This window comes from Microcebus murinus, chromosome 15 (assembly GCF_040939455.1).
Source record: "Microcebus murinus isolate Inina chromosome 15, M.murinus_Inina_mat1.0, whole genome shotgun sequence".
Classification (NCBI taxonomy): Eukaryota; Metazoa; Chordata; class Mammalia; order Primates; family Cheirogaleidae; genus Microcebus; species Microcebus murinus.
Window position 1 is genome coordinate 31,676,365 of NC_134118.1, and position 19,156 is coordinate 31,695,520.

The following is a 19,156-nucleotide window of genomic DNA, read 5'->3' on the forward strand; positions in this document are numbered from 1 at the left end:
CACAGCTTCATTCCAGGGATATCCCAGTGAGGGTGGTGTCGACCCACAGAGCAGGGTGGAGTTAGGAATGTCTGGCCTCACTGCTCATGTCTTCACCCTCCCCACTGAGGGGGGTTAGGAGGACATCAGCTTCACTACTGAGCTTTTCTTCCCATTCCACACAAAACCCTTAGCCTGTTTAGTCTGTGTCTGATGCATGTTCAGTCTTCACAGAGGACACACTCAGCCCAAAGATAACATGCAATCCCTTCTGTTCCACCTAGAAAAAAATACTTGGTGGGTGAGGAAACAGGTAATAAGCCAAACTCCAATTCTCTTAATGTAATAAGGATTTTCTCTACTGCACAAGATACAGTATGTTTCTAATGCAAAACATTTATTTTTGCACATCTGCCCAGTAGCAACTCGATTAAAAATAGGCCCATCAGGCTGACACAGTTGCCTTAACTTCTCAGTTCTTGTCACGCTGCAGATAGCAGAAAAGCACTTAACGGCAGCTACAAGGCAATTTTCCAGTAAGTCTTGTTAATCTTTATACAGTCATCCTCATGCAGCCATCAAAGTGAACTTAATGACAAATCAGTTAAAATAAATTACTTTTAGGAACTTGTTTAACAATCAGATAAAAAGCAAACCATATGTGACATCGCTTTGGTCCTCCCCATGATGGCATATAATTGTCACCATCTGTGCTGTTTATTCCATTTGCTGACCTACCTGCCTCCCAACCGCCCCCAGAGCCAGGCTTTGCCCTTCTCTGTCCTGTTATGGGCCCCAAGAGGCTGACCCCGATGGACCACAGGACCGTATCTGCATCAGCTGTGACCTTGCTCTGTGGCTTCCAGCTGAGCTCAGCCAATGGGAGGCACCCGAGGAGATGGGAAGATGAGAGGAGAGACGGCAGGAAGTCATCCCCTCCTCCCATCTCCTGCAGCTACGCTGAGAGGCCCTGGGTGCTTCACTAGTCCTTGCTGTTTCCATAACCCTGCCCACATCTCCGTAAACAACCCCTTAATTAGTTGTCTTCAGTCTAAACACCTCCTTGTTGGCCAAGACCTCGGCTGACACACTGTTAGCAGCCAGGGGCTCCAAGCTGGGATCACTCACATGAACTGTGTGGACCAGGTCGGCCAGCAGGCACTGCTTCAGCTTCTCGTCACTGCTGGTCCCATGAAGCACGAGATCAGGCATGTATGTGGGGCAATAACCTGCCAGGAGTGAGCGGCCAAAGTTTCTTACATTCTGGGTGCTGATGCTCTGAGACCTGAAACAACATTTGGCCCATTAAAATACACAGTTGAAAATGTACTTCCTTCTTTTATTACAAATGGAACAAAAGCCCTGATGACAGGTAAATAAAATAGATTCAGCGTGTCCTGCTTCACCAGTCCTCCAGTAAGTGGATCATTGGTGTGAGAACAGGAAGAGGTGGGGAAAGAAAAAGGAGGGTTTTTTTGTTTTTGTTTTTTTTTAAATAAAAGGCCAGAAAAGTAAAGTATTATATTTCCATGGCTGGTTATGAGTTTTTTTCTTATACCTCATATCAAACACTCACCAGGCAGTTTGTATCAAAAGAGTGAAGATAGAAAAAAACCTGAGGCAGGGCTCTTGTCAAAAGTCTGGCTTTAGGAATTTGACATATCTGCACAGGGTGGTGCCCATGACGGTGCAGAAGAACAGAAGAAATCTCTAATTACTGCTTTCAGTCATCACAGACCAAATAATCAACCTGATGGAGTGTTAAGGAAGAGGTGTTGTTTCCCAGCCACCTCATGCTGTTCTGATCGGCAGGAGCGAGGCCACACGGCGAGCGCTACCCACCACCTCCGAAGCCAGGCATCTGCTGCCAGCCGTACAACGTCCCTACAGATGACAGAAAATTAACCTCCTTGTTCCCCGCCACCACCTCTACCACATCCCTGAGCTTCTCCACAATGTCATGGTGCTGCAGAGACAACCACTGGCCTTCTTCATCAGTGAGCTCGGTCGAACTAAGCCAGTGATCATCCTTGGATGAGGGACGGGCTGGAAACTGCCCATCCTGATTTGGTAACACTTCTAATACTTTTGAGAAAACAACGCATTGTGTGTCAAGCACCCAACAGTAGCTAACGTGATCACGGGTGTCAGGCCAGGAAGACAGTGTCTGAACTCAGTTCCCTCTGCTTCCGGCCTGCTAGCATTACCTTGGCAGGGGCAGCTCCACTTCCAAGCACCCTCCGGCTCTGTCATCACCGTGACCTGCATCTGGTGTGGCTGAAGCACACGCTTCGTCGTCACTGTCGCCAAGAGCGCTATCGGAGCTTTCGTTCCTGGGAATGTCTCCTTCGATTCTGAAGTCGGCCTTCTTGCCGTCGTCCCCACAGGGGACATCTGCAGCAACTGAGAGGCCAGAGTCCTGCTGGACACACCTGTCTGCAACAGGCTCTAACAGAGGTCCTTCCGCAGCCTTCAGATACAAACCGTGCATTTCCTCCAGCATCCCCCTCCTGGTTCCTGCTGGGGCGCCGGCAGCTGCGCCCGAGTCAGTGGCGTGGCTGAGTGGCCCAGCAGCACCTGTCGTGGTGTGGGTTCTGATGCCTCTGTCCTCAGCAAAGCCCCTGTCAGACTCACCTTCATCCCCCTTGGAAGACTGACTCTGAGGACAGCAGACCTTCTTTTGAAAGCCAGGTTTGAAGAAGCACCTAGAAACCCGCGGGTCCTGAGCCACGTCAGTGGCCGCCCTGGGCTCGGCCGAGGGACCGGCTGACTCTGGACATTGTCTGCAGGCCCTTAGCCGCTCCTCCATTTTTTTGGTGCGGCTCTCAAAGTCAGACTCTGGAGACGCGGAGCTTCCGATTTGGAAAGTGACCTTTTCTAAAGGAGGCTTCTCACGGAAATGTCTGTCGGGGCATGGCCAGGCCGCTGACTGGTCTGGTAGTTTCCTACCAGACATTTCCCCTTTCGACTGCTCACTGGCAGTTTGTTGGTGGATCTTCATTCCTGTCGCCAGACCTTCGCAGCTGGAAAATCTTGAGCAGTCATCTTGTGGTGCCTCTTTTATACTTTCTTCATCCCCACAAAATGCGTCCTGAAGTTTCCAAGAACTGTCTAATGCTGCCTCTGGGAATCCCATGCTACAAGCCTCAGAACTCTGCTCTGACCTCTTGTTTCCTTCTCTGTCAGGTTTGGGACCCAGGTCTCTGATGTCAGTGCCCTCTGGGGTCTCAGGTAACCCTGCATGCTGGAGGTTCTTTCTCTCGGCCGTCGTCAGCGGTAGGATGGGGGGTACGAGAGCAGGCTCATTTCTCACCGTAACTACCACATACTCAGACTCCTCCACTTCTCCTTTCTCCAAGGCTGTTACAATCTTGCTCCCATTTAAAACCTGGTCACCTTCACTGTGATTCCCACTCCAGGTCAGCTGGTTCTCTTGCAGCTCAGAGCAACGGAGAAAGTATGTGAGGACATAAAGTATGCGCTGGACCAAATCCTTCTGCTTCCCTACCACCACGGTGCGAGTCAGTCTCACTGGAGAGCCTATGGCTCCATAAAGATCACCTAGAGAGCAAAAGTGGACACAAGACAAAGTCCTCTGGGGTTAGCATGTCACAGATATGCCAGCCTTTACAAGAGCAAAACAGATTCCCAACCTAGAATCATTTCTTCAGACACCTGATTTCTAATTTCTAGCAATGACCATGTTTTAGTTTTGCCTGTAATGGAGAGTCAGCCTGGAAAGCCCTGACGCAGGCTGCAGCCCACCACCCTTGGTGCACAGAGCTGGGCTATTGTGGACACCGTGCTTGTTGGGTCTTCCCATGTAGCACACTGAGCCAGTGGCTTGCCAGAGCAAGGGCAGAGCCCGAGCTCTGAGTATGGCCAGATCCAATGCTGAATCTCTAAAAATGTGGAAGAATTTGTTAGAAGAACCCCAGGACAATGGCCCTGGGGATGAAATCCAAATTCAAGGATTTCTGAACAGAAGTGCAGTGAATAAATTCAAAATACTTCATGAGGTGGTCTGCTTAGATTCCTCTCACTACACGTACACACATCGGGTAGAATCAGTTTGACTAACAAGAAGAAAATCACTTAGTCATGATTAATGAGCCTGAAGGTTTTATTTTATTTCACATAAAAGTTCTGCCGGAAAAAAATATGTCCCATTAGTTATATCCTGACAAGTTGATTAAAAATTGGCTAATGCACCACAGGTCTACATCCCGCTTAAGGATGGAAGAATAAGGGCAAGTGTGTCATCCAGCCACCCAGCAGTTAGGAGCTTCTCTTCAAAAATATTTCAGTTAACTATTAAAATGATTGCATTTGATAACTTAATTATTACATTGGATAATTAGTTATATATTTGATACTTTATTGGTAATAATGATATGGACAATTATAATAAAGAGCCAGTATTTACTCATTGGATAGGCACTACGCTAAACGCCTAAAGGTTTATCTTACTGTATCTCTGTATAACCAACCTGGAGTTAGAAACCATTAAAGAAATAACCATAATGCTGGAACAAATCAAAAGCTGAAAAGATACTAAATAAAGGAGACACGACACATGGTAGTATTAACAGTTATAAATAAGAACTTAGGAAGTTAGAGCTCATCTGAGGAATGCATCTAGAGGAGGGGGGAAGGCATTAGAAAGGCATATACTAGATTAAACTAATGAAAATTAATAAAGATGGAAAAAAGTTATGAGAACCACCAGGAAGTATGTGCCCTTGGGGACACATCAGGAAGTACCTCCTCTGGAGAGTGTTCCCTAGGGTAGGGCTTCTAAGAACATTCAAAAGGAAGGACAGAAATAATAATCAACAGTCCTCTCTATAAAAAGACTAGATTATCAGCCAATAGAACTTAACTTTGCAGCTTTTGCAACTGACTGAGAAATCCTCCTAGAATTCAGAAGAGTAACTCAGAAATATAGTCTGAAATATAGTAGGACTTTTGTTTGAGAAAACTTTCTTAACTAAGAGCTTATTACTGTTACTTTCTTTGCTCACATCTGCCCATTGCTGCAGGGCATCACAGTCTTTTCAGGAATTCGTAGGACATTTCTGTTAAATCAATTTCAATGTTAATAGAGAAAAAGCATTACATTTCTGAAATCTGCTATACCAAACCACAGGGGAAAGGCCACGCAGAATGACATTTTCTAGCAATGCATTTAACTTCTAGTATTGCACATTTTAATAACTAAATGGAAAAAAGTAAAACAAGTAAGGTTATTAAAAATACAACTTATGATAATTTAAACTCTATAAAGTAATGAGAGCAATGTGTGTACCAGCATTATTACTTTATAGCCAATCATCATAAAATAATGCATCATTACAATAACAGACCCATAATATTAAAGATTTACTGGATCCTGAACTTCAGGCAATTTTTTGAATCCTGGATTAAGGAGGCTACCAATTTTTAGAGTAGATTCCTTTGTTTTCATGAGTATAATTTTTTAAAATGAAGAAGAGGTAGCACAACAATGTGAATATCCTTAACACCACTGAACTGTATGCTTAGAAATGGTTATGATGATGAACTTTGTTATATTTGTTACCTCAATTAAAAATAAAAATTTTAATGTAAAAGAGAGAGGCAAAGGGGATAAAAGAAGAGGAAAAAAGTGAAAGGGTGCTTGCAGGAGACAGAGAGAGCACGGAAGCTGGAAGGGATGTTGGCCGGGATGGGAGGAGAGATCAAAGGAGAGGAGGATAAATAAAGTAGACAGTGGAGACCAAGGGAGGGAAGACAGGGAGCAGCGGCACAGAGAGAGGAAAGGAGGGAATAATATAGAGAAGGGTAAGGATGGGAAAGGAGAAAGAAAAAAGAAGGGACATTAGAGAGGTGCAAAGTGATAGAGGACCAGAGAGAAGGAAAATAGGGTAGAGAAGGGGAGGTGAGAACATCAAAGAGGATAAAGCACACATTGGAAAAGAAAAAAAAAATGTCTAGGGAAACAGCAAAAAGATAGAAACAGGAACTAGAAAGAGGAAAAAGGAATGAGGTGGAGAAGCTGAGGGAACTGAGGAGCCCTGTAAAGAGGGGATGGTAAAAAGAGAGAGGGTAGAGGTAGGGGAATATAGAGACAGAAACCCAAGCAGAAACTGGTAGAAGCTGAGAAAAAATAAAAAAGGAGATGACAGGAAAAACTAAGGACCTTAAAGGGACTCTTATTCACAGTCACATTCTAGAAATGTCTATGCCAGGGAATTTCCCTTTAAAGAGCATTTCCCTACACCCTACACATTTTGACTTACTATGTCTTTATCATCATCATTAGTGCAAGATATTTTCTAATTTTTCTTGCGAAATCTGTCTGACTTGTGGGTTATTAAAATGTGGTTGTTTCATCTCTGAGCAGTTGAGAATTTTCTTTCTTTTTTAAAAAATTGATTTACAGTCTAATTCTACTGTATTTTGAAAAATACCATTTATACTTTTGGGAATAAAATGAAGAAATTTCAGATTTTACTTATATAAATTTAAACCAGCGATCTGAGAAGAAAAGCTGCTTTTCATTTCCTCAAACTCTTGAGATCATTAGGTCAAAAAGAGACCAACATGGAACTCCTTCAATTTGTGGTGTAAGACAGTGGCCTCCAAACTCTGTACACCCACACCAAAAAAGAAATACATCTTATACCGCAACCTCACACACCCTTGGAAACAACCATTTTACAAAACATACATGTAAGTTGCTCTGATATTTTCTATTCTATTATACCTTTTAAATGCTTTTTGACCCATTAAATTGCTTCCACAGCCCACGAATGGGAAAACACTCGCATAGAGCACACATCCTAGGCACAGGCAAGGCGGCTAAGCTCCTGAGCAGCAAGTCGGTGAGAGTGTGGAAGGGATCATTGCTCCCAGCCTCTCCTTTCCCGCCCCTGGGAACGCTGAGAAGCCACAGAGAATGGGTGCTGGACTGGTCCCTGTCCTGGCAAGCTCCCAGGTAAGTCTGTGAACTAATTCAAGACAGAATCTTTTTTATCACTTAGGAACCTGGATTAAAATTACACCTGCATCATTGTATGTTCCCAGCAGCTTATTATTTACCGTGACTTGCTAAATACTTAATGAAAAAATTTTTGGAGGCAAGTTCTTTCTCTGTGAAATTATTGAAGCCCCTTGATATTTGTAATAACAGAAACTCAACCAACACTTACGCTTACAAAGCTGCCCCATGCCTTCTCTGCCTTGGGCCTTGTCCCCTCCCCTAAAACCTCTCTTGTCAACACCCAGATCCCTGCTGCCTTGCGTGGGGAAGAGAGGATTGAAGACTTAAACAATACACCATCTCTTCCGAAAAATGACAATTGTGAACCCACAGGAAGGGGATTCTGCCTTGCTATAATGAACACAGGGAATTAATGGCTCTCAATTAGGTTAAATTTCAAATGAGAAGCATGCCTAATTATAAATACATTTATCTAACTTAATGCACACTGCTTAATTAGCATTGTTTTTAAATGGGTGACCCAGCAGCATGAAACACCATGTTTCCTTAATATCCCCTTCCCTTTACCACTTGATGACGCTACATTTTTCCCCAAGGTTATTGTCCCATAACAAAAACAACCATATTTTGTCCTCCCCAGGAAGGACTCCTCACATGACCCAGAGTGAGTCAGGCCATGTTCTGTGTTCTTATCTGAGTTCAGTGTTGATCGTTTGTATTGTCTATTAAAAATTTTTTTTAATTGACATGTAATAACTGTACATATTTACAGGGTACAGTATGATATTACAATACCTATATACAATGTGTAATGATCAAATCAGAGTAATGAGCATATCCATCACCTCAAACACTCATTATTTCTTTGTGCTAGGAACATTCAAAATCCTCTCTTATAGCTATTAATACTTGAAAATACAGAATTATTAACTATAGTCATCCTATAGTTCTGTAGAACACCAGAACTTATTCCTCCTATCTAGCTGTAATTTTGGATGGGAGGCAACTTCTCCCTATCACCCTCCTTTTGAGTCCATTTTTAACATCCATAAATCTTTAATTCATTTAAAACACACCTATTATCCCCAAACCATGAGACTCGAACTCTCTTCCTTACACGTCTCACGACCAAGGGCACATGGGCAAGACAACATCTGTATTGCTATAAAATGAGGACAACATTTATAGACGAGGAAGGAGAATCTAATCTATATGTGTAAAAAGCACTTAAGACAGCATGTAGCTCATAGTGTCAGCTTTCATTATTATTATTCTAATTTTCTAAGACTAGAGTGCTTTCCCTCCACTTCATTTTCTAGAAAATGCATTTTAACATTTTCTCAAGTAAGCCTTCCTGAAAAGCCCCTCCATCCCCTCACTGTCTCTCCAGCTGCCCCTAAAATAGTGTTTGCAGCATCAGCAACCAAAACAAAGGTGCTTTGTTTCACTGACTTAATTCCCACAGCAACCATGAGGTAAGTTCCATCATCACACATTTCACAGGTGAGGCAACAGGTACTGGAGAAACAGAGCAACCTGCCCACAGAGACTGGGCCCTGCCACTAGGCCCCAGCCCCATGTGCCTCACCTCTATGCCTTCTATCTCTCTCTTGTCCTCCTGGACACCCCTGTCAAAGGAGTATCAGGATGCTCTGAAATCAAGAGATCACAAATCTGCTCCTTTCTTGTGTAGCCAGCTGGCCGAGGCTAGGCAGCGCACGCTACTCAGCTCTGCAGCCCAGCGTCTGTTCAGACCCTGTCTCGATGGGGTGAGTGAGAGGCCCCAGAGTATACTTCTCCTCCACACGAACCCAGATATGCAACTCCAGTCTCACTAGCCCCAAACTATGCCAAAGTACTGGATTCCTATATCAAGCCTAAGTACAAATTGAGGAAATAAATGCCATCACTAATTGCAAGGAAGCAGTGTAAAGAAAGACAAGATTTCTGACTTACACTAAAACTTAAAAGGTGGTGAGATCAGGGTGTGTTACCTTCCTTTTTTCTCATTTTTTCCCCCCAATCCACTCCATCAACCAAGGCAGTGGCTCTCAACCAAGTGTTGTTTTCCCAATAACAACCCCAGCCTCACCCCCAACAGCTAACAATATCCACAGACATTTTTGATTAGTACAACTTCAGGCAAGGAGGGAGTTCTACCGGCATCTAGTGACTAGAAGCTGCTAAACATCAGATAATGTATACGACAGCTCTGCCCCTTCCCCCCACAACTCAACTGATCCAAAATGTCAACAGTGCCAAGGTTAAGAAACTCTGCTCTAGGGTAAACAGCCACTGTAGAATGGGAGAACACAGTTTACCGAAGCTGTTTTAAGAAGGTAGAATAAAGCTGCTAGTAGGGGAAGGTGGTAGCCTCACAGTTAGAATCTGTGGGCCAAACGTCTATTCCTTGCCTGCCCATGACAAGCAGGGACAACTCATGAATCACTGGGTTGGACAGCCAGCATAAACTATAAATTCTAGGACTTTTCCTATTCAATCCCATATATTCTCTGAATAGTCAAATTAGGTACTCACCCAGCTGCGCCCAGAGTGGATTATATGGATGTGTTTTGGCCAGCATGTTCACTGACTGAGAGGTGCGTTTCTCCGAGAAGGCTTTAATGGGAGGGTGGTCCACAGGCATGACAGTTGGTACCCAGGCCAGGTGGTAGGTTAACACTGCAGTCAATAAGGCAGCAAAAAACCTTGGGGAAATGGAAGAAAACACGACCAGATTACTCAGTGCAGGAAGAAGCATACCCTATATAGCACGTCCATGAGCTATGAAATTGGCATATAAGCCTTCAGAGACTTAAAGCTTACTGGTTTTTGTTGATCTGTTCTATTAGAAGTGTAAACTCCTTGAGAAAGCGCTGGCAAAGCTGGGTTTTTTCCAAAGTGCTAGACATCATGGTAAGCCATACAGGTTCTGCTATCCTTGGAACAGAATATAAGTTCCAGATAGTCCCTCTATGGAAGAGAAAAAAAAGGGATACACAAAACTGTTACAAATATTATTTTGGATAACCTTGGTATAAAAGAACAAAGGAGAAAACAATAATTTGGATCTATATAGTCCTTAAGTGATTCAAGCTTCATACATAACAGGGGTTGCAAACTATGGCCCACAGGGCAAAATCTGTCTGCTACTTTTTATGAACAAAGTTTTATTAGGACACAGTCATGCTCATTTGTTTACATATTGTCTGTGGCTGTTTTGCAGGAAAAAGGCAAAGTTGAGTTGCTCCAAGAGACTCTATACAGAAAAGTATGCCAACCACTGACATAAAATATCCATTTTAAAAACAATTTATTTTCATAATGCTTGTGTCAGAATTTACAACCATTTTTATAGTAAACGAATAAAGAGAGAAAGAAAGTATATGCTATATTGAAAATGTGACCAGGGGTGACTCAACTCTCCCAATTTCTGGTTAATGCTTTGGGGTTCACTATGCCAAAGAACCCTATTCGTTTTAGATGAAAAAAACCACACAAATGGCTCTTGTTTATTTCATGATATACTAAGTTTTACATGAAGGCCTAGAGAGATTGGGTTACCTGCACGAGACATACAAATATTTAATGACAAGGTCAAGGTGAGAATTCAGTTCTCAATACCTGGCACAGAGGACTCTAAGTTATATGCCTCACAAATGCTTTTGCAGGGAGCATACTAACTTGGCTTAGGATGTCCACTTAAAAGGCCACTGTATCTCTGCATTTAAAACACACCCACATATCTTAACATATTAATCGAAAAAAAAAAAAAAAACCACACCCACTATTCCTAAATCAAGATAGATGATACATATTCTGACTTGACATTCTAACTGTGTATAGGAAAGAATTGGGACACAACAGAATTCTACCTTGACAAAAAACAAAGCATCTGCTGAGTTAGGTGGCAATGGCAACAGTTACGGGTCACTGGAATTCATTTACTAAAACTAAAGTCTCCAAAGGCTAACACTTTATTCTGTCACCATTTCTGAAGGGTTTGATTGTTGAAGTACGAACAAGACCTAGGTACACAGTGAGGTTTTTTGGTTCTGTACTTTCAGTTTCTTGATGCCTGAAAAATGGACACTTTCATGAAAGTAGTATGTAGAGTCTTGAGCACAAGCCAGCATCTTGTCTGACCACAGTGAGCAACAGGCAAAACCAGTGATGTCCACACAAACTATGGAAGGTTTACTAATATCAGATTGCCATAAAAAAGCATAACCTCACATGCTTTCTACCATACGTGACTTAAGTTTTAACAGTCACCAGATAATGACTAATGTGTTACTGGAGTTTTTTATGAATAACCCAGAGTTCATAAAGGCTGGTGATTTTGTTCCAGGTAGCATTATAGAGGTCACCAGCATATACTTTAAGCATCATAAAATGTTTTAACCCTTTGCACTCGCTTGCTTTTTTCTCATTATCCACTCGACATTATCCACACTTGACATCAAGTGCAAAGGGTTAATATTCTAGGAACTGTAAAATATTTTTATCCTCCAGCTATGGAGTAAGAGTTTGGCTCATTAGCTCATGACTGCTTTGGAGTGGAACTCCATTCCCCATCGAGATATTGGCTTGAGGAAATGGTGCAACAATCTCAACTCAGCATGACGGGACAGAATCCCACCTGCTACGCAAAGCAGTGTACCTTTCCACCCAGACATTAGGTGCAAGGACTCTAGAAAAGCAATTTCCAGAGTACAAAGATCATCAGTTAGAAATTAACTACGAAGACACACTAATGTGCCCATATAATTTAATGCCCAGACCAGGACACTTATGAGAGGACACTGGGTATAAACTAGGACCTTTCTGGCAAACTGGACTGTATGTCTCCCTTACATGGATACTCCCTCCATCTATGCTTTGGGGATAAGCATCTCTGAACTCAAGTGTTCACATCTGTAAAATGGGGTTAATAGTGCTTACCATAGGGCTTCTGGGAGGATGACATGAGACAATGAACAGACTGATAAAAGACACCTGAATATTAGCTTTCTCCATTCACCCTGTTAAAACAGTCATGTGAAAAACTGTCCATCGGGCAGTAGTGAGGATTACTCAGTGGTGGGTTACTTAAATTTTTTGCTCTATTTGGTCTCAGAGTCCATCTTGAAGGGTGAAGCTGCTAAAGAAACTAATAATTGCCAGTCTCCCAGTTCTCCCAAGGTGCAGGTCTCTCTGCACCTTGGGAGATCCATGGCTGCTGTTGCTACTACTGCTCATAAATATCCCTTGTTGGACTTGCCAAACTTTGCCATTTTACCTGAATTCCCCCAGAGCTTCCATCAGACGGCTGACATAAAACTGGACACGGAGGCTTGATTCTGCTATTTTCCTGCAGGAGATCATGGCCTTCATTGAAGAGAAAGCAAGCCAAATTACTGAGAAGAAATTTTATAACATATCTATGGGGATTTTTAATGAAAGATAATATTATAATCAATTAGAAACACTCAATAATGCCTTCAGTCATGAAAAAGCAGTAATTTCCTTCCCTCCAGCAATCCAGTGTCTGGTAACTAACAACAAAACCTAAGGATCTATCACTGCTGTGGGTGATTTAACTTCTTTAGGAAAGAGATCTGATACATAAACAAGTGATTCTATCATCTTTAAAGCCCCGTAATTGCTTATTTGATATTGGATTACATTCTTATTACCTTTTCAATTGCACTCTTCAGCCTGTTCATGTGAGATTCAAACAGGGGAAAGTGAGAAAAAAAGAAGTCCTGGAAATTCTTTTGTGCCTCTTCTTTCTCACACAAGGAAAAGATGATGCTTATGGCAATTTTCTTCCTCCTAACCATGGCTGGATTAGAACTACAGCTTTCTTCAGCCAAGCTGAATGTCTCATCAGTTGACCTGGAAGAAAAAGGAGTTTGAAAAGTTGCCATGCATCAGTGACACACACTGAAGACGAACTGATGCCCAGGGACGGCATTCAGAAAGCTGATTCAGAACAGTCTTAACTAGGAGTGCGTCTACCTCTAATTCATTCTCTGTGGTTCCCTGTCATGAAAATTGAGAAGAATAGCTCGCCACACAGTATTATCCTAATGTGAAAAGAAACTCAAATGAAAACGAAAAGTAATTTAAACGTCCCTTTATGAGACTCTTGTCCTTTTCCCTGGATCATTTTTATAGCAGATTGACGGTATTTAGGAAGGAGTGTGAAATATCTGTTGGTTCAAAATATAGGTCCTTTATCTTGGTTGCTAGATACCAATAGAATAAAGTTAGAAGAGGAATGGATTCTATGTGGTATTCTGTTTAACAAAGGCATCGTATTTGAATATTTACTGGTACTTCCAAGGCTTGTTTCCCAAGGCTATTAAAACCACTAGATGAAGTTACTCCTCTAAAAGCTCAGATTAAGCCATGTGATTGACCAAGCTCCCTGGGAAATCCCCCAAGCAGAAAGACTCGCCTTTCTTCTGTTACAGTCAAATTCCCTAAAAACTTATGACTCTTTTGAGAGACTCTGCTTTTATGATAAGAGCCATGAAGCCAATAAATTCTAAATACATATTCAATTTGTCTTAAGGAGTAAGCCTCATAAATATAGCCTAACCATGTCTCTTACTTAACTGCAAAAAGCCAGTATAGCTACCCCACAGCTACCAAGAGCAAGAGTGAAAATAAAAGAAATACTTTGTTCTTTTTCCACAAAGACACCAAGGCAAAGGACATAACATATTGCAAATGAAAGCCTCTAGCCTGGCACACAGTAGGTATGCAATACATTTTCTCTTTCTCATTGACTTCACCATTTAGCTTCATATCTCTGCCAAACATGGGAAGGAACCGCTTCCTCCATTTTTGGTAATGCAGATTACAACAACATAATAATTTCTTACATTGGGCAGAATTTGAGCAGTTAGCCTTCTACCCTTGGTCTTAAACTTCTTATTTAGTGCTCTACTTACAGTCTATAATGTTCTTATGATTTCAAATATATCCAGATTTTATTAAACATAGATACATCAAATGCTTTATGGTCAGGAAAGCTATTTTATTTTTAAAGAAAAGGAGACAGACATCACAGTTGTATGTTACCATTTCCCTTAACTTCAATCACACCCCTGGAGATGAAGATATGGTTGATATATCAGTAAAAGGTTTTCACTCCAGACATGCCACTGGCAGCACATGGTGCTGTTGTAAATGCATTAACTGTTCTCTCTGAGAAATCCCTACATCCTAATCATCAGAAAAAATTCTTGATGCTTTCTCAGAGCTTCCCACAATCTCACACAATGCTCCCTCTTCTTTTCTAAAATACCTGTACTAAAACCTTGTTTCCCTGTACTAGTTTCCCTGTTTATTCTTTTCTGTATAGGAAATTTTTCTGATCTTATATGACAAGACTTGTAATCCTTTCTTCTTTGTCCGTCATCTCCTACTTCCCTTCTTTTTCAGAAGTAAAATGACCATATCAGGCCACTCATCTTCAGGCCAACTTGATCTTTAATAACCAAACTGTAACAAACACTGAATCCTATGCAGCTTTACTCATCATCTTCATCTCCGCCCTATAAACAATAGCCAAATCTTTCATCGGTTTTACTATAGCAGAGAGTGCCACCTGCTGAATTTCTGAAAAATGTCCACAGTTATAATAGAGTGGATAATTCTTACTTGTTTGCACTATATCCCTCTACTGAATTCTAAAGCAAATGTGCCTCATTCTATAGACTTGGATCAAGCCCGGAATCTGGAATAGATCAGGTCATGTGGTGTGGTGATTCTATTTTAAAATTTTTTCTACAATACAGGGTGTTTGAGAATGTTTCCAAAATTTAAGTGTATGCTCAAATACTTCGTCATATCTTTACACCCGAGTCATCAGGGAAAGTACACAGGCTGTTTTGCAAATGTGGAGACCAAGGCAGAGTGCATATTCAACTTGCCTCGAAAACAGAAAGCTTCACAATGCTGACTTAGAAACTAGGGTTTCTAACTCCTAGTCCAGGCTCATTTCAGGGACACTGGAAATGACCAGGGACTCTGACCCTATGCCCAATCCATCTGCTGGTGCTCATGCTACCCGTTGCACGCGCCAGCTGGGGCACTGAGGGGAAGGAGCTGGATACAACTGGATCAGCTGACAGGCCTTGGAGTCAGGGAAAGACTCCAAGCTACACACACAATTTTTTTCCCTTATAAAGAAATCAAATAGAATTTGTTGATATATATGAATAAGCATTTATGTATACGTTAAGTACTTCAAAAATCACAAATAATTGAACCCCAAACTATGGTTATTTAAGTACATCTCAATAATCCATAATTAATATCAGGACTGCTTAGTCTAATTGTTGTTTATATCAGCTTTGAACTTAACACTAATCTATGAGTTACATTGAACCATATGAAATTTGACATCTTCGAAGGTCAAAGAACATCCCATCAGCATAATTCAAATCAAAAAACTTTCCTGGGACATTATACCTTGCTCCTTTAGGGTTTCAATAGCCTCACTAAGTGATGGAATCCCTGAGCCTTCTCTTTCCCTATAGACAGTACTGCTGTACCAGCTGTTAGATGCCCAAACCCCTTTCCCCTCCAGGGAATCAAAGCTTATAGCTGACATAGCCAACTGTCAAGAAGTGTGAATATCATCCCTGACTACCATTAACTGTCTTAGGAAGGATGTTTTTAATCACTGGGTGTTTTCTCTCAAAGCCAGAAGCAATCATAATTTTTGGTACCCATTGTCCTCTTGTCTCTAGTATAAGAAATTAATTTTTCTACCCACATACCTACCAAAAGGGAGAGATCAAACTGCAGCATCCTTTAAGTGAAAGGATCTTCACAGGCACAGTGATCAATTCAAAATGTCTGCTGCACTTACATTCTCAGTGGTCAACAAGTCTCTATCAAGGGCTGGCTGCATGAACTGGCGACCCTGCTCACGTAGGGCCCTGCTCTCAGAAGTACCCCAGGCTTCGTTTCATGTTCTGTGATTGCTGTTGATTTTTCATGATTTTATCTCTGAACTTGTGTGCTGTATGTAAAGTCTCATGGGACAATGAAGCATGTGTTGGGGCTCAGGAGCAAGACTTTTCTGACCCTCTCCTGCTCTTTTTTCTCCTGCTCCTCTCTCTCCCTTAAGGCAGGCCACAGAAAGTAGAATTCCTCTTCCCAAAGGCAGGTCATAGAAACTGGAACTCCTTTTCCCCCAAGCCAGCCATAAAATATTGTCCTAACTTTCTCCTGGCTTTCTGTATAAGAGCTGGGCAAACAGAAACTCTCTGACCTACCTTGTCTGAAAGTAAATCACAAGACCCTCATTCCAGAAGGGGTCCTGCCCTAAACCTGAGAGGAAGGAATGCTACACAGAGAGGTAAAGAAGAATTCTGAACAGACAGGCCTTGCTGGTTTTTTCTGCTTAAGTCTATTACTATTAGATCATACCCTTTTGTCCAATCACATTTCCACATGGCTGTCCATTCTTCATCAAACCTAAGCATAAAAATAGTTTTCTCTAGGTCTTTGGTCTTTATTTCTGAAGGCTCTCATCTTGTGTAAAACTTTGATTAAATAAATTTGTTATGCTTTTCTCTTATTAACCTCCACTTTGTTATAGGAATGTCAGCTATGACCCTTATGATGGGGAGGAAAGTTATCACACCCTTTCCACCCTACACATGCACATAAGCAGTGAAGACACTGGGCAGCAGTTTGTACATGGGTGGGCTCAGAACCAAGGGCATGTTACCCAGACACTGAGCAACCGGCCTGGCGGCTGGGCAGACACCCACATGTCTGAGACAGACCAGGGACTTGGACCCAGACTGATGGCTGTGACAGTGGCAAAAGCAGAAGCAGCCATGGTCATGAGAGATGAGAGAGAGGGGGGGAGAGGGGAGAGGAGGGACTCCGGCGGCTCCAGGAACCATGGTGAGAGGCCAGCTTGCCCATCCATCACTGGAGCTTGTCCCCATGGAGTCTGCACAAATATTTAACTCTCTGACCTGAGCCCCAGGACGGTAAATTATCACAAAGTAAAAGCCTACACAGAGACATTGCAATAAAGCATATCAGGAGGTCTTAGAATTCCCCAGAGAGTTTATAATCTCTGGTTTTGAAAACTGCTGCAATACTGCAAAGCAAACATTCACAGGCATAGAAATAGAAATTTAATGTAAAGATTATCATACTGGACAAAAAACTCCCACTGTTTACACATGAAGCTTCAGAGAAACAAATTTATTAATGAAGATCACATTTAAAAATTAATTTTTCCTCATAATTGAGGACACAGGGATAGAATGCATAAATAGGCATTTTGAATGATATACAACTCATAAGGACATTTTTAATTTCTTGTAAGATCTCTACAAGTTGTAGGAAATGTCAGAAGAAACATTAAAATAACCTTGTATAAATTTACACCTAAAATTAAATTCAGACTTTCACGAAATGGAACTGTGTGAAGAACTAAATCTTTAAAAAATTGTTCCACAAGAATCATCTGATCTAGATGTGCTAAAATTTACATTTGGAAAATTTATCCCAATGTTGTCATAGCCCATAAAGCTACGTAACATCATATCAGCAGAAAGATCTTCTCCAAGTAAAAAATTACCAAAAATTATTTGCCACCTTACATTTGCCAGGAGTGACCAACATCACACTTTCAATTATGTGGACTGAAAGCCAAGTTGCTAAAACTATAAATATTGATGACCTAACAAGTAAACTTGTAGAACAGTGAGCCAGACAAATCTTATGATAACCCAAGATATCACATTAAATATTATTGTGTTATATAAAATTATGACACCAAAAATATTATTTTGGGAATTTATATGTTTATGTTATTATTCATCTACCACTATTACCTCTATTACATCTTAAAAGTAAAATATTCAGGCCGGGCGCTGTGGCTCACGCCTGTAATCCTAGCTCTTGGGAGGCCGAGGCGGGCGGATTGCTCAAGGTCAGGAGTTCAAAACCAGCCTGAGCAAGAGCGAGACCCCGTCTCTACTATAAATAGAAAGAAATTAATTGGCCAACTGATATATATATAAAAAATTAGCCGGGCATGGTGGCGCATGCCTGTAGTCCCAGCTACTCGGGAGGCTGAGGCAGGAGGATCGCTTGAGCCCAGGAGTTTGAGGTTGCTGTGAGCTAGGCTGACGCCACGGCACTCACTCTAGCCTGGACAACAAAGTGAGACTCTGTCTCAAAAAAAAAAAAAAAAAGTAAAATATTCTTAAAAAAACTACCTTTTAGTGTCTTTTATAGTACTTTTCTTGCTTTTTAGGCAAGAGCTTCAAACAGCTTCATTGTGTACTGGTCCCAAAAATCATGTAGCTGCCCCTAACTGTACTCACAGGCTTTCTGAACATCAGATACTTATTTTAGGTATAAGTTCACTAGAGAGTCATTAGTTCCCAATGTCAGGTCTCAATTCAAATTAGAATATTGAAGAATTTTGGAGGAGTGAGTTGAGGAACACAATTCAACTTTGGATTTAAACCTGAAGGGATGCGAAGGCATTTTCAGTAAAGAGAAGATGTCTGAAGGGGAAGGTTTCCAAGACCCAACTCTTCCAATCATAGACACTGTGAGAATGGTGATAGCGCCTTTTCCTGACAGTTGGCAGTGATGGTGATGATGACGATAGCAACCATAGCAGTGGCTAATTTGGATTGACCAGTATTTGTGTCCTGTGACCATGTTGACCATATCCTGTGTCCTGGCTAAACACTGGACTTGCTGCAACTCATTTAACCCGCCCAACCACACGCTGAGGCTGTACCAATATTATCATCACATTGCACATGAGGAGGCAACACTTAGAATCCAGGTTAACTTGCTCCACCATTCATCTAGCGAGTGGCAGAGCTAGGGACTGTCTTCACAACAAATTCCAACCCTTCATCATTCTACTGGAACTCTCCCAACCACAAAGCAGCTCCTCGGCGAGTGACGCAACTATAGTTTTTTCTTTCTGTCCAGCTCCTGAGGATCGTGAGCAGAACAGGGGAAGAGGCAAGCAGCCCGACGTGTGCTCCACGCATGCCCCAATCCCTTGTTTCTCAGCGTGTACCGTCTCTTCCACAAAGGGTTCCCAATTCCCCCGTGACCATCCCTGTTTTCAACCTCCTAGGAATCCCACAGCACTAGTGTCTCCCATGGCATTTATCATGTAACAGCCTTATA

General features: G+C 41.9%; 1 protein-coding gene across 5 annotated transcripts in view; it reads right to left on the reverse strand.

Moving 5' to 3' along the window:
- FNIP2 (folliculin interacting protein 2) overlaps window positions 1-19,156 on the reverse strand; it is a 117,761-nt gene that overhangs the window by 23,653 nt on the left and 74,952 nt on the right. For all 5 annotated transcript variants that reach the window (XM_012783590.3, XM_012783589.3, XM_012783588.3 and 2 more), the window contains 6 exons: window positions 12,643-12,844; window positions 12,246-12,334; window positions 9,791-9,937; window positions 9,503-9,672; window positions 2,187-3,540; window positions 1,108-1,264 (listed from right to left, as the gene is read on the reverse strand). In XM_012783590.3, coding sequence (XP_012639044.3) covers window positions 1,108-1,264; window positions 2,187-3,540; window positions 9,503-9,672; window positions 9,791-9,937; window positions 12,246-12,334; window positions 12,643-12,844 — 2,119 coding nt within the window. The remainder of the gene's footprint in view (window positions 1-1,107; window positions 1,265-2,186; window positions 3,541-9,502; window positions 9,673-9,790; window positions 9,938-12,245; window positions 12,335-12,642; window positions 12,845-19,156) is intronic.